We start from the raw sequence: 15,415 nt of genomic DNA on the forward strand, positions 1-15,415 counted from the left end.
CAGCGTAGAGGATCTACTTGCACTTTTGTGCTCATATCCCCCTACATCCTCGGGCTGGACTGCCTGACAGTCATCCTGTCCACCCCTTCCCCCACAGACGCAGGCTTGATGCACATATTCATGATTTCATAGTGGGTTGGTTCTTTTGTGTGGCCCAGGTCTGGTTCAACCCGACATTATCAGGTGTCGGGCTCCAGAAGATTTTGTATATATGGGTGCACTGGGGTGCATTCCTTTTTAAATGATTTTATGATATTTTTGTCCTGTTTTTGTTTGTCTTGTATCCAAACTCTAATAAAGTAATTTTCATTTGCTATTTCACACATGTTGTTCATCTCATTTAATGTAGCCCATTTTTTACATGTGTGTAGCCCATTCATTGGGTGTTTTTCACTAGTACAGATCCCAATTCAGTACAGACTCCTAGTTAAAGGACACCTGTCATCAGGTCTCTGTCACTATTCCTGTCACTACTACGTGTTGGAGCAGCTCACAAGGATCCCATCCCAGCCTTTATCTAGTTATCTCATACATTAATCATTATAAAATCATATTTTCTTTATTATGTAAATGAGGCTGGTCACATGGTCAGAGGCAGTGATGTCACACCTGTTACCCCTCCCCTCTCCTCCCCCTGCTCATGTCTGTGTGTAATGTATAGTAAAGCATGGCTAGTGTGTGTGCTGCATCTGCTGACATGCTGCATCCTCCTAATACATATGTGTGAGACACAGACATCAGCTACACAAGAACCTGACATGTTCTGCAATAACATGGCTACCTGGAGCTGTTGTATCTTTCACATACACATACACAGGCTGCAGGGGACGTGGCCACCAGGAAGCACATGGAGCAGCCATTACATGGAGCAGCTGTCAGTCAAGCACTGGGGGTGTGACTGCGCCTCCCACTCATGAATAAGCTGGACAGTTTGAATATGCTACAGACTCATTGGACATTTCACAGGTCATTTGCATACAGCTTTACGACCTCATTGCTTAGGTTTACAGGCATGTAGAGGGACAATAAAGGGATAGAGGCAATGCTCTCTAATGTCAGTTTATGAAAATATATTTAGTTTAGGGGGTTATTTTGCATGACGGGATCTCTTTAAAGACAGACCCCTCTGCCCACTGTGACCTCTGCTGAAGCTCTCTGGATGCTTTACTATAGTCCCAGACTGTAGTGATCAGCTGTAAAGTGTCTGTAATGAAGCTTTATTGATAATCCTTGGTCCAATAACAGCAAAAAAATTTGAAACTCCAATTTTCACTGGGGCCAAAAATTTTTTTGTCTGGAACTACAAACTACACTTACATACAAATTCAACTTAAGAACAAACCTATGGAACCTATTTTGTATTTAACCCGTGGACTGCCTGTACTCAATTATACATTTTCATGGGAAATGTTATATACAATGTGAAAAAGTATACAGCCTGTAAAACAGTGTAAAACACGTCTTCAAAATGTAAATGTAACAAAGTCTTAGGTGTGCATCGGGAACAGTTGTTTTAAACCACTAAACGCTCAATGACGTATATGTTCGTCATGGAGTGCTAAAAAAATATGAAGAGGGCGCACTGGGTATTTGGGGTTATTTCTCTCACGCTCTTTCATGCTGGTCACTGGAAGGGTAATATAGCACCTAATGGAAAAGAACTCTCTGAAGAATAAAAAAATTGAGGTTATTGCTGATTTACGTAAAGATGGTCTGGAAAATTTGGCAATTCCCTGAGATTGAGCTGTGGGGAGCTACAGTTCCTTGAGGGAACCATGAATTCCAACATGTATTGTGACATACTTAAAGAAGACCTGTCACCAGAATTTTGACCCTCACACCAGTAATACCTGCTAGTAAAGGATTAAAAGTCCTCCACATATCGATTAGAATAATCTGCCATTGAGGCACTATATCTTAATTACTGCCATTGTTATAACATGCAAATGAGTACTGAGCACTGGGCATACTTGGGCAAGTGCCGGGGGGCTAGAGCTGCTGTGGGGCCCACATAGGACTGTATCTAATGAATCCATAGAGTGTGAGGAGGGCTTATATAAAATAACCATGAGGGGGCTGTATATAAAATAACCATGAGGGGGCTGTATATAAAATAACCATGGGGGACTGTGTATAAAATAACCAGGAGGGGGCTGTATATAAAATAACCATGAGGGGACTGTATATAAAATAACCATGAGGGGACTGTATATAAAATAACCATGAGGGGGCTGTATATAAAATAACCATGAGGGGGCTGTATATAAAATAACCATGAGGGGGCTGTATATAAAATAACCATTAGGGGTCTGTATATAAAATAACCATTAGGGGTCTGTATATAAAATAACCATGAGGGGGCTGTACATAAAATAACCATGAGGAGGCTGTATATAAAATAACCATGAGGAGGCTGTATATAAAATAACCATGAGGGGGCTGTATATAAAATAACCATGAGGGGGCTGTATATAAAATAACCATGAGGGGGCTGTATATAAAATAACCATTAGGGGTCTGTATATAAAATAACCATGAGGGGGCTGTACATAAAATAACCATGAGGGGGCTGTTTGGGATGATAAACTAGGTAATATTTTTGGGAACAGGCGACTATTTTCGTTTGTGAATTGAACACGCGTTCAATGCAAATGGGCCCACTACTGCTCTGTCGCCCGCCCAGGGGCCTACTAAAACCTGGAGCCAACCCTGAATATAGATTCAACTTCTGAAGAGAATAGAGGTGTTTTCTCCAGACTGCCAGTGAACCTTGTCTCCTTCTTTCGATTGCTTTTGACAGCTCTGTGTCTCTTCAAATCTTGGTCTAAGCAGACAGGAAGTCCTCTCCCTGTTCACTTCCTGTCCTTATCAGAATGCTGCCCATTTCACTGCTTGGTGTATTTAGCAGTGAGCCCTGTGTGGGAAACTGTGTTGGTATCTCTTTTGAGTGTTTCACAAGCCCACAAGCGTCTAGAAATTGTTGAGGGAAAACAGATTGATTTGAGGACATCATAAATCCTTACCTGTCTGATCTTCTGTCAATGATGCCTTAATTCCCAAAGCCTGATAAGATGCTGATTTTGAGAAATTGAATATTCCAGGGTTGATATCTTTCGTTATGCAGCCCTTGCTGTCGGTCTACAAATAAGTTGAAAAAAAAAATAGATAACCTCAATTGTGGTAAGTCAGCTGTTACAGTTTTATTACCTAGACTAACCATTACCTCCCCCTCCCATTGTAACCTGTGCTCTGAGGCAAAAGTTATCGAGTATAACAAGTCCTGGGTGGCATGATCATTCTTTGCTTTCTACATTGGATCATGGCTTGGGAATGGGAAGATTCATTTAGATAAGATCTTTAGTTTTTCTTGAAAATATTATACACCTGTGTGACATCACATGATCACGGATATAATGAGGCGTGCGCCTATGTGACATCACATGACCAGGGATATAACGAGCCATACACCAGTGTGTGATCACATGACCTGTGTTTATTTTCAGGAAGTAAACATAGAAGCTTCCTTTAGAAATACAGACGGCAGAGATTTAGAAAATTGATACAGTTTAGGTTCCTTAGTGATCAGAGAGGTGATTAAAATGCATTTTTTGACAACTGCGTTGAAATGCACTGATTTTAGATACAATATTGTATGTAAATAAAACATCTCACCTTTCCATTCCATATTTTTACAGAGTCGTTTTCTTTAGTGTCTTCACTGCTGGGGTCTGTGGTGCTCCATCGATCTTTGGGATAGACAGTAATATCCATGGATCCTTCTACTGGCTTTCCATAAGTGTATCTGGAGAATGAACAAAAGTACAATTGACAAAACTGATGTTACAAAGTCTTAAATAACACAATGGGGCACATATACTAAGGGTCCGAACAGCGCATTTTTGTGAGTTTCGTGATTTTTTCCATTTTTGGCTAAAATGCCCAGGGTTTTTACCACGCGATCGGATTCTGGCGCATCAGTGCCGGCTTGCATGCAACACAAATCAGGGGGCGTGGACGTCGGACAACCCGACTGATTTGGACAGACCACAGAATTTAAAAAGCAAATTGTGACGCACGATCAGCACTCATATACACCGGGAAGAAGATGGTGAACTCCGGCGGACCTCATAGGGGGAAGCGACACATGCAGGAAATTGGACGCACAATCTTAGTGAATGGAGGCAGACCTGAATCCTAGTCGGGCAACACACAGTGGAGATCGCGACGGAACGGGTAAGTAAATGTGCCCCATTCTCTCACTCTATTTACAAAAATACAGCATTTCACAGATATAAGTCCAACCTGTGTCTATCAGTCCTGGTGTACACAATTTCAGTTGCCCCTGGACCTGACCCTGCATCTTCTGACTTTAGGGTCGACAGCCTGATGCTGTGGAGCTGAAGACTTCTGTCTGTTCTCTGCCTCTAGCCCCCTCCCCTGGCTTTCAGGACAAGCTCACACTGATACACACTCACTTCGGCCAGAAAACAGCAGCAGCAAGACAAGAACTACAACCTACAGGAAGATATGTTTGTTATCCAGGGAAAGGGGGAGGCACAGCAGATCTAACAGTGTGTGTGGTAGAAGAGAGATGCAGCAGAGCTGAGCATGTAATATACATTTAATGGATCTCATCATCTCATCTGTGTCTCATCTTCTATGTGTCAGATACTAGTACAGTGTTCAAAGGTAAATAAAAGTGTATATAAACTTGTACCCTGATAATCTAAGCACATAATCAGCACATAGCATCTCAAAGCACTAGAGGGATCATGAAGTGTCTGCTTAGAGAGTCCCTGCTCACACTCTGGAATCTTACACTGACCATCACTGAGTGATAGGAGCTACAACAGCAATAAAACTGAACAAATGTGTTAATTAAGGGGTTAAAAATGATGTGTAAAAATTACAAGAGGATTGATACACTATTGATACACTATTGGTAAGTGACGATTATACCCAAAATAGTAGTTCCTGCTAGTTTGCAATGCACAGTTGCAGTATTTGAGTTAACGCCTGCAATAATGGCAGGGGCAGGGTTGAGTCAAATCCAAAGTTCGTGGTCAGGTACAGGTGCAAACTAGATAACACAGCTCCTTGTCAGGAACCAGAGGTAGCGGACCCACTGGACCACCGTGGACAATGATGTAAGCCGACAGCTAGGAGCAGAGTCTAAGTGGTACCCGATATTCACCAGAGCCAGCCGCAAAGCGTGGTACCACCAGATCGCTCCACTGACGCGACTTTGTGTTGGCAGCCAACGTCATATGGCAAAAGCATGGTCAGGGACAGGCCAGAGGTCGAGACAAGCAGCACAGGATCAGAATCGGAGATGTAGCATAATGTCAGGATGGGCAGCACAGGGGCGAAGTCAGGAACGGAATGGAGGTCATCACGAGAAATCAGTATAATCTCAAAGGGCAAGGAACACAGCTTTCTCTCGGGCATAAAAGCACAGAGCTCGGGCAGGAAGGGGACGGAAATATAATAGAATGGGCAGCTGACCAGCGCCAATTATCGGAACCCCGGGAGCCAGCGCTGGGTAGTGGCAAGGTGAGACTGTCAGCAGGGGTCCTGGGGGGCAGAGAGGGAACGGGTGCGCCTGCGACCTGGGACGTGGGTCACAGGAGCACCCATGACACTACTGTACACACCATTACTGTGCAGTAGTAATACAACTTCTTTTAGTGTGAAATACCACATGTGTGTGTCTTGTTCTGCCAAGGTATCTGGAGGGTTCATACTGAATGACTAGAAATATCCTTATTCATTGTTTCACCTGCATTTAAAGTATATTACATTTTTCAGATTTCATTTTCAAGATATTACATTTTTCAGTCAATGTATATAATAAAACTCAAAATCCTACCTGCCACAGATTTCTAGGTGAAGGGATTTGTCTGTCACAGCAATAACGGATGGTGCGTTAATATCTACCTCAAACCTCTTTAGCACTAGAAGGAAAAAACAATTGATAAATATAAAAGTTTTCTTACATAATCTGTAATGTAATAATCCAGGAATCTAAGCTAACTTGTTAAAAACTTTATTTTAGTAATATGTAAATTAACTGCAGGGGCTACTGGGGCATGTACTAGCCTGGCCGGGCACTGGGAGCTAAGGCTACACCACGCCCCAGTAGCCTCTGCAGGTAATTTACATATTACTAAAATAAAGTATTTAACAAGTTAGGTTCCGGGATTATTACATTACAGATTAGTGCAGAGGCAGTAGGAGGAACCTACCATCAGATCTACTTATGATGGTAGATTCCTCATGGTACGTTTCCTTTAAGGTTTCTTGCGCTTGTTAGTGAAGAAAGGAATAAATTGTAGAGGAACCTTCTGGAGCCCACATCGTGGGTCCTTCACCATCCTCCAGCAGCCACCCTTATTGATTACATTTCACTAATACAATCCAGCTCAAAAAGGAGGTGTCAGATGGTTCTGACTTGACCATCTGCATAGAGCCTATAACAGTGATGAATCTGTTGAGACCAGGTGCCCAAGCCCAAAACCCAATTATTTATCTCAAAATGCCAAAACAGCAATTTCAGCCATAACTTATTGCCCCCTGCTTTGCCGCAACTTTCTATCACATTGGCGCCCTGACAACACCAATGCTGTTGGACAAAGGAGGAGAAATTCGGATTATCTTTGTAGCATCGCTCCATGGACCCATGAACAGGAAGAATGGTACAGCTCTAATGATAATCCAGCCTTGTCCACATTTTCTTGTACCTCCTGCAGTCTCAACCAAGAAGAACTTGACATTTGGCTGCAGGAGAAAGATTTGGGTCCTGGGTGCCCACAAAGAAAGCTCTGAATGGCACCTGTGCCATAGATTCACCACCACTGACCACCAAGGGGAGAGGGTCTTGTACATGCCTCCTATTGTATATTTGACTGTGATAGAGGGTCCGGTGTAGTTGCATCCCTAGAGGTGGAACATTTATTTCTTAAGTAATCATAAATCTATAATTCTCATCCACCACTTACCGTATTCCTCAACTGTAAATTGTTTTTTACAGAAAGAGGGTGAAATGATAAGATATTCTCCAAGCATGACCTCATCCGCTAGGTGAAAACTTAACTCTGCAAATCCATTTTCCGTAGTCACATTCAGCCATTGCACTATACGGTGTTTATTTGGATTCTATGATAAATGAAACAAATGATGAGGTGACACATTGATACCAGAAATGCTATGAATGCTATGGGGCACATGTTTGCAACTTTTTGGGGAATATGTGCACTCCTAATACTATTTTTTGTCACCTAAGACAGTCTCCCTTAAAAGTTCCCCATGGTCAAGTTTTCTGCCATGTTCTCTGAGTTATCAGCCAATTCAAGTTGTGAACGTTATGATTTTTTTAAAAATTTTGGCGCAAAACCACACCTGCCACTATCCTCAGACAGCCGGTGACATCAGCTGGCTATCTGGAAATCTTGCGCATGCGCAAGAACTTGTGGCTTGCGCACCCCACAGGTTACGAGTGGAGCTGCGCAAGGAGACAGAGGGGTGAATAATTAGCAGCCAGGGGGTGAGCATAATTATGGAGCGGAGGAGCCATGAGACGTCCAGGTGGTGTGAGCCTGAAAACCTCAGGTTAATTTTCTTACACAGGTTTCCCATCCCCCGAAATATTAACCTATCCACAGGATACAATATTACTAGGACATTGCCATTAAAGGACTTACCTGTCCATAGGACATTAAAATTCATGTCCAGAAAACCCCTTTATTTTTTCTATGCCAAGTACTACCTACTCAAGTAAATACCATCAACCCTCTGTGCATGAATCATACACTGTACTGTCTATTAAAAGTACAGGCAGTCCCCAGGTTACGTACAAGATAGGGTTCGGAGGTTTGTTCTTAAGTTGAATTTGTATGTAAGTCGAAACTGTATATTTTATAATTGTAGATCCAGACAAAACAATTTTTGGCCCCAGTGACAATTGGAGTTTAAACATTTTTTGCTGTAATGGGACCAAGGATTATCAATAAAGCTACAGACACCTTACAGCTGATCATTGCAGTCTGGGACTAACGTAAAGCATTCAGAAAGCTTCACCAGTAGTTGGTCAATTACTAATCGGAAATACTTACTAATATGTGAACCAAAGGAAACTGAAAAGAAAAAAAAAAGAAAAGATTAACATAGACATCTTATTCAATTGACCTTCTTTCCGTACTTCCAGTGATAAAAACATTCCGACTGAGACGTCATTAAAGTATTTAACATCTAAAAAGAAAATTTGCAAATGCTTGTATATATGATAGAGGGGCTTTAGGACCCAGGCACTAAAGATGGTTAGGATGGCTGCTTCTACATTCAAGTCCAGGGCTTTAAAGGGAACCTGTCACCAGGAGGCCCATTTTTAGCACTCCCCCAGTCCCCACAGAGCATAGTACATACACTGCCAAAGTGTTTTTGTATTAAAAATTGGTTTTACAGAAAAAATATATGTTATATTGTACCTTTCATTAGCATCTGCTGTGTGACTAGGCACTCATCCACTGGGAGTGGCTGGAAATGAGCAGTTCCCCCCCCCATCCTTGGGAAACTGCTCCTCCATGTGACCATGAAAACACCCATCACTTGGCTTAACGACGACCCCTTCTCTTCTACAGCCAATCCCGAGTGCGGGGAGTTATTCATATATTTGAAAAGGTCACATGGAGAAGTGGTTCCCAAGGGTGGGGGGGAAACTGCTCCTTTCCAGCCCCTCCCAATAGACAACTGCCTAGTCACATAGCAGATGCTAATGAAAGGTGCTATATAACATATCTTTTTATCTGTAAAACCTATTTTTTATACTAAAACACTTTGGCAGTGTATGTGCTATGCTTTGTGGGGACTGGGGGAGTGCTAAAAATGGGTCTCCTGGTGACAGGTTCCCTTTAAAGCAAGCAGGGTCAGCTAAGTGTGAGTGGAGATCTCTACCGGAGAGTGAAGCTGAATGGAGTGTTGAAGTCAGAACCAGAGCTCCGTCCTGCTGTACCTGTTTTCTAAGGACTACATAGTCTAAAGACTTATTTGGTAAAGAAAGATTTCCCATCTCCACCTGGCCTGTTTTTGCACGTGGTCGTATGCACTAAAAGGAAATCTAACGTTTGCTTTTATGCATTATGAACCAAACATACCTTGAGAATACTGTAGCTATACAGATGCAGAAACATATCTTGTTTAATCCCTGAGCTGAGTGGTTTGGCTGAAAAAATAATAATTCTCCTCTTACACTAATTATGCACTGCTCCAGCCTTGTCCTGCCCAGCATAAGCCGAGAATACCTCATCACTGTGTTGTCCCTGACAGGCAGAGGTAATCAATCACTGAACCATCCCCCAGCTGCTGTGTATGAGTCATCCAACTCAGGTTGATTAGCCCTGTCTGGATAGTTCAGGAGTCTCTGTGTAATTAGTTTATGTACAGCAGCCAGTCTGCACCCAACTTTCCCAAGGTCCAGAATTGTTTTTTGAGCAAAACCACTTGGTTAAGGGGTTAAACAAGATATGTTTCTGCATCAGTTCATACAAACAAGTAGTAGATTTCCTTAAAGGAAGGGTTTCATTTGTTACTACACTATATTACACCTGATAAGCTGAACAAGAAACATTTCTGACAACATTTCTTTTACTCACAAGCATTCTTGTAGATAAAAATTAGAACACTTACTGTTTTATCTATAGAATTAAATTCAAGGTTCATAGATATCAGCCGGAATCTCACTGAAATCAGAAATTAGAGATGTTAGAGAGAAATATCTAACTATGTTTATTAAACTTTGTGTCCCAATCGTACCAACCACTGGTATTTAGAACAGTCTTTACCAACAAGGGAATTATCCATCATATTTGGTCTGCATGTGGGTCCTCATCAGTTTGGGGACCCAAAAAAACAGTATTTCTGGCACTGACTACTAAAGTAAGAGCTAAGTATTATCCTCTCATGGATATCAACTGATCCTGTCCAGCCAAGACAACAAATTTATCTCCATAGACTTGGTGAGTATCACTGTACTGTACATGTACAGTATATAAAATATTATAATCACCCACCATCTTAAAAGTTGACACTTGATCACTGTATGTATATTGACCCTGTATGTGTATAACATACCTTTGTGAAGTACCATATATACTTGTATATGCCGAGTTTTTTTTTAATACTCACCTTCCAGCACCCAGATCCTTGGTGAGGCTCCCAACGGCTCCTCTTCTTTCTTCTCTATTGCTTCTCTTTCTTCTCTAGCCGGCAGAGTTGCATGTGATCTGCCGGCCGCATGGACGCGACTCTGCTGGCTATTACAGCAAAGAGAAGAAAGAAGAGGTGCCGCGCCAAGGTGAGCCTGGCCATGCATCAGAGGTGAGTATCGACAGAGGGTGAGTATTAAGTTGTTTTTTTTTATGTGCTTGGCATACAGGGGGCTGGCTGTATACTACAGGGAGCTGGCTGGCTGTATACTACATGGGGCTGGCTGTATACTACAGGGGACTGGCTGTATACTACAGGGGGCTGGCGGCTGTATACTACATTGGCATGGCGGCTATATACTACATGGGGCTGGCAACTGTATACTACATGGGGCTTGCTGTATACTACAGAGGCTGGCTGACTGTATACTACGGGGGGCAGGCTGGCTGACTGTATACTCCAGGGTGCTGGCTGGCTGGCTGTATACTACAGGGGGCTGGCTGTATACTAAATGGGGGCTGGCTGGCTGTATACTACACCCTTGGCTTATACTCAAGTCAATAGGTTTTCCCAGTTTTTGGTGGTAAAATTTGAGGTCTCGGCTTATACTTGGGTCGGCCTATACTCAGGTATATATGGTATATCCTTCTACTGTGATGCAATGACCACTGGAGACCAGCAGGTAGTGGTTGGAAAAGAAACAGCAGTGAGGAAAACTCTGATGCACCACTTCACCTCTCCCGCAGAACGTAAAGTATGGGTCCCGGCCTGGGCATAGCATATGTTTGTGTGAAAGCAGCCTTAAGCTACATTCACAAGGACGTAGAATCACAAGTGCTCGCCCGGCCCTATATGGGCGAGCACACATCGGCGTGCAGCAGAGGAGAAGAGGTGACCCCTCCATTCTCCATACAAGATAGCCGTACACATGGAAAAAGATGGAACATGTTCTATCTTTCTCTCGTGTACCGTGCGTTTTGGTGCCACACGCCACAATGTGCCTATTGCCGTCTATGGGGATATATATATATATATACGGCCAGAAGCAGATGAAGCCTTAGCACTGTAGTAGATTTTCGTATAGAACGAATATGTTGCTGGATGGATGTGGGAAAGCTGGTGGTTTTGCCACTTATGAGGATTAATTAGCATCCAGCTGGAAGTCCTGCATAGCTACCTGGTGCAGACTTCCCAGATTGGCTCCAACCTAAGGCCGGTGCCACACAGGGCGCTTTGTCTGCGCTTGCAAACGCAAACGCAGACAAAGTCGCGCCCACCGGGGCGGGCCTCAGCCCGATCGCATCGGTGTTTCTATGGAAACGCCTGCGATCGGGAACGAGCCGCCGGTGTTTGGCGCCGGCCTAAGGAAGAGACAGGTTACGTCAAAGGCCTGTGGAGCTGTGGCAGTAAACTGATACTGTGAGTTTTGGGGTGCCTGGCAGTAGGCCAGCACCTGGTGAGGTAGAGAACCTCAGTGTATAGTTAGTGGCGGAGAGGCTTTGGCTTTATTTTTGCTCTTTTGTTTATTTTGTTTTACTGCCGAATAAGTCGCACAGTGTGGACAGTGAATTTACTGGTGTGCTGGTGAATTGTGCCCGTCTAGCCCAGGAGATGACGATTCCGGGCCTAATCCCATAGTTTCCCATATTTAGGCACTATACTATGTATCATATTCTGTGTTATGATTTTTACAGATGTTATTATTGCAGCCCAAAATATCATGTTCTTTTATTGGATCTTACCAATATCACCGGGTTTGTAGATAAATTTATCAGCTTGGATGATACATGCATCTTTTTTTATAAGAAAGACCTTATTGCTCTCGTCTACATTGAGGTGATCTCCATGTGCAGTCACGTGAAACAGCCATTGCTCATAAGCTTCTTTTCTAACAGGGACCTGAGAGAAAAGACATTTTACATTTTATTGATTCACAGTCCAAAAAGCTTTGTCGCAAAAACATCACTCACAACCTTTAACAAATGTGCAGTTTATGTAGAAACTCAATATGGAATCCTAGATATCAGTGTTTCCAATCTATTAAGCCCAAGGTCAGGCCAGGGATTATTTTGTCCCTTAATGCTGTAGGAGGATGGGGTAGGAGCGGTGGTGACGGAAGGAGATGTAAGGAACAGACATTGCACCTCCACCACACCTCCAGAAGTCACACCAGCCACTGTGCACCGCATCGCCCCTTCCTTCTCAGCTGCCTCCGTAGTTCCCTGGTCAACAGAAGTATTAATATAAACTCACAGAATGAAACTCTATTAATTACAATTTTGAAGGATGGGTCATATATTTTACCCTATGTATATGTGTATACTGACCTTAATGGGATAACACTGGAAATGGTCATGATTCTCATGAGCATCAATCTTATGCTCCGCAATAGTGTGAGCCTCATCATCCTTCTTCAGCTCCAATTTTATATCAACCTCCCCCGTCAGATCATGGAAGGTCACGCAGGCTTTCTCCTCAGCCCCTTGTGGAAGATTTGTGGGGACAGTAATAAAATAATGGCTGTAGAGGAGTGCAAACAGAAGTAATAGTTATTTATAAAACCGGTGAATTCGGACATTGAAATATATTTGGAATCCTTATTTAGCCGATTTGGTAACCAACAACTGTGTTGTATAACCTGTAACTCTCTCCTTGTGGCAAAACTATAACTGTTTAGTAGGAGATTTTGCTTTGGCACAGCCGCATAGCTTCAATATTGTCATAAAAAGCAAAAATTAATGGTTCTTCAGGGCAAAAAATTTTGTTGTGCTAGATCATCAATATCAGAGGTTGGGGGTCTGTAGCCCAACACTAACACCGGTAATGAATTTGATATTCACTATCTAATTTATGGATACGTACTCAATTTTTATGCAGCAAACCTATAACCGGGAGGACATTTTTACTTGATGACAGGTTCCTATAGCCTCTGGCATGTGGATTTCACAAATGCTTTTGCTGTACATCTGAATAATTCCACTACTCTTTAATTGTTTCTTTTACATCACCCTCCCTGACTGGTGAGTCCCGGTGTGAAAGGACAGTTCAAAAGATTTGCTTGTAGTGGGGAGGAGATGTAAGCGAAGATAGAGAGCAGGGAGGAGGCTGAGGAAGGGGTAGGGAAATGCGTTCAGAGGAGGTGAGGAGGGACTGAGGAGAAGGTGACTTGTGCTGTTTGAACTGCACCCAGGGACTCACCACCTACTGCTGGCAGGGAACCAGATAATGTTAAATAAACAATTAAAAAGCATCTAACTTTGCCGGAACTGTACTTCATATGGGGTAAAGGAGTTTGCACTTCCAATTCTGCAAAATCCCCCATGTATCCTCAGCCTTAGCCCTCATTCACATAAACATGAATTTGGATGTGTACTAGATGTTGTTTTAGTGGCTAGCACACGTCCCCAGGGTCGGACTGACCCACTGGTGGGCCCCTGGGTAGGGGCATGCTGGCTATATACTGGGGGGGGCAGGAGCTGCAGGGTATATACTGGTGGCATGAGCAGGCAGGCTAAATACTAGGCTTATACTTGAGTCAACAGGTTTTCCCAGGTTTTTTGTGTTAAAATTAGGTACCTCAGCTTATACTCAGGTCGGCTTATACTTAAGTATATTCAGTACATGCACATGGCTGTGGATTCTACAACTCGTGCTGTAGAACATGCTCCTGCCCGAGTTATTACAATTATTGACATTGGAGAGTGAGTTATGCCCATGCGCTGAAGACAAATGGGTAAAAAACATAGTTCCACAGGACCGTTGTCTGTGGCCCGAGAATTTCACACATTCGTTCGTAGGAAGACTTAGAAAGAGTATCGATCGGTCTCTTAACATGTACAACCAAAAATACTAAGTTGCATTAGTCAATATCTTACGGTTCTGATGCTGAAGTGAGGGGTGAGGTGAAGATAGCCAAGCACACGGGTACAAAGAGAAGCCACATGTTGCACCACACGTCATGTCAGGAAAATTGTCTCTCTTATAACAGTGACAGACAAAGGAGGAGCCGCAAGCTGGTCCAAAATGTTCAAGAAGTCAATAAACTGTGCGATTGTCTTGGCCAATGACCAGAATTGCAGCACATCGTATCATGACCTCTTGTCTGCCATGTAGTGTGTGTAGATGGACAAGGGCCAGTATACATATTAATATGCTTTGTCGGAGTATTGTTGAATATATGACCACAGCTCTATTTGAAAAATATGGTACATTACCATGTGTGACATAAACAGTTTATTGCATCTTTAATTTTTTTATTTGTTGCTTAACTATTGTCCTTTTAATAGTTTTTTTTACCCATTGTCTAAGAGTAGACAAAAGAATTATTCAAGATTAAATTCACCAAATTTTTTCAGAAGATTCAATTTGGGTCCAAACTGTTCTTGCTTAAAATATTTCGGAAATTGGTATATAATCCAGTCTAGTCCTCTAGTTTTGAATACAATGGCCCTATCTCACATTATTACATTTTTGTGAATGTTGCAGATGAAGTCATCGCAAGGAACGTCATGGTAGCTGCAAGGCGGACAGAAAGAGTGGAAGACGGGACAGTGAAGCCCGGGTAATCCAGGTTTAGTGATGTTCTGGAAACTGCATGAAGACAACTTGGGCTGTTTGAGTGTCACAACCCCCTCCACTGGTGTCACAACCCCCTCCCCTGGTGTCACAACACCCTCCCCTGCTAAAACCCCTCTCAGACACTTCTCCTAACTGCTTCCTGACTCCTTCTTGCTATAGTTCACACTGATTGGCTGCCTATCATACTGTGAGAATATGCAAATAGTTTTCCAGGATGGGATAAGGAAAACCCTGCCTCTTTTAGCTGCCTCAGCCTTAATTTGCAGTCTTTGTAAGGAGATCTCTTACTTTCCAACCCTAGTCTCACTCTCTCACTCAGCCAAACCAGTTTCCTACACTGTACTGAAGAGACACAACCAGGTTGAAACAGAGTTGTCTACAGTTTGGAGTCTGTTCCTTCTGGATTAGTTATACTGGTTTGGAGGTCATGCTTGATGGGAAGGGGGCTACCTAACAAGGTAGCTAAAAGAGGCGTGGTTTCTGTATTCCATCATGGAAAACTAGGGGTTTATAAATTTTTGGGGATATATTTATTTTATTTAGTTTTTCCTCACCTTGGGATGCAAGGGTGGGGGCAGATGCAGATAGGAGCTCAGAGCATCGTCAGACAGGAATACTATCTGCCATGCCCGACCCT

At 42.9% G+C, this 15,415-nt stretch overlaps 1 protein-coding gene across 2 annotated transcripts in view; it reads right to left on the reverse strand.

Moving 5' to 3' along the window:
- LOC140106764 (pregnancy zone protein-like) overlaps positions 1-14,213 on the reverse strand; it is a 60,305-nt gene extending 46,092 nt beyond the window's left edge. For both annotated transcript variants that reach the window (XM_072131382.1, XM_072131381.1), the window contains exons 1-9: positions 14,076-14,213; positions 12,528-12,720; positions 11,943-12,099; positions 9,682-9,734; positions 8,112-8,132; positions 6,999-7,155; positions 5,870-5,954; positions 3,673-3,802; positions 3,024-3,138 (exon numbers count right to left, since the gene is read on the reverse strand). In XM_072131382.1, the coding sequence (XP_071987483.1) occupies positions 3,024-3,138; positions 3,673-3,802; positions 5,870-5,954; positions 6,999-7,155; positions 8,112-8,132; positions 9,682-9,734; positions 11,943-12,099; positions 12,528-12,720; positions 14,076-14,143 (979 nt within the window). In that variant the 5' untranslated portion in view covers positions 14,144-14,213. The remainder of the gene's footprint in view (positions 1-3,023; positions 3,139-3,672; positions 3,803-5,869; positions 5,955-6,998; positions 7,156-8,111; positions 8,133-9,681; positions 9,735-11,942; positions 12,100-12,527; positions 12,721-14,075) is intronic.
- Between the last annotated feature and the right edge of the window lie 1,202 nt (positions 14,214-15,415).

The sequence above is a fragment of the Engystomops pustulosus genome, chromosome 11 (genome assembly GCF_040894005.1).
Source record: "Engystomops pustulosus chromosome 11, aEngPut4.maternal, whole genome shotgun sequence".
Classification (NCBI taxonomy): domain Eukaryota; kingdom Metazoa; phylum Chordata; class Amphibia; order Anura; family Leptodactylidae; genus Engystomops; species Engystomops pustulosus.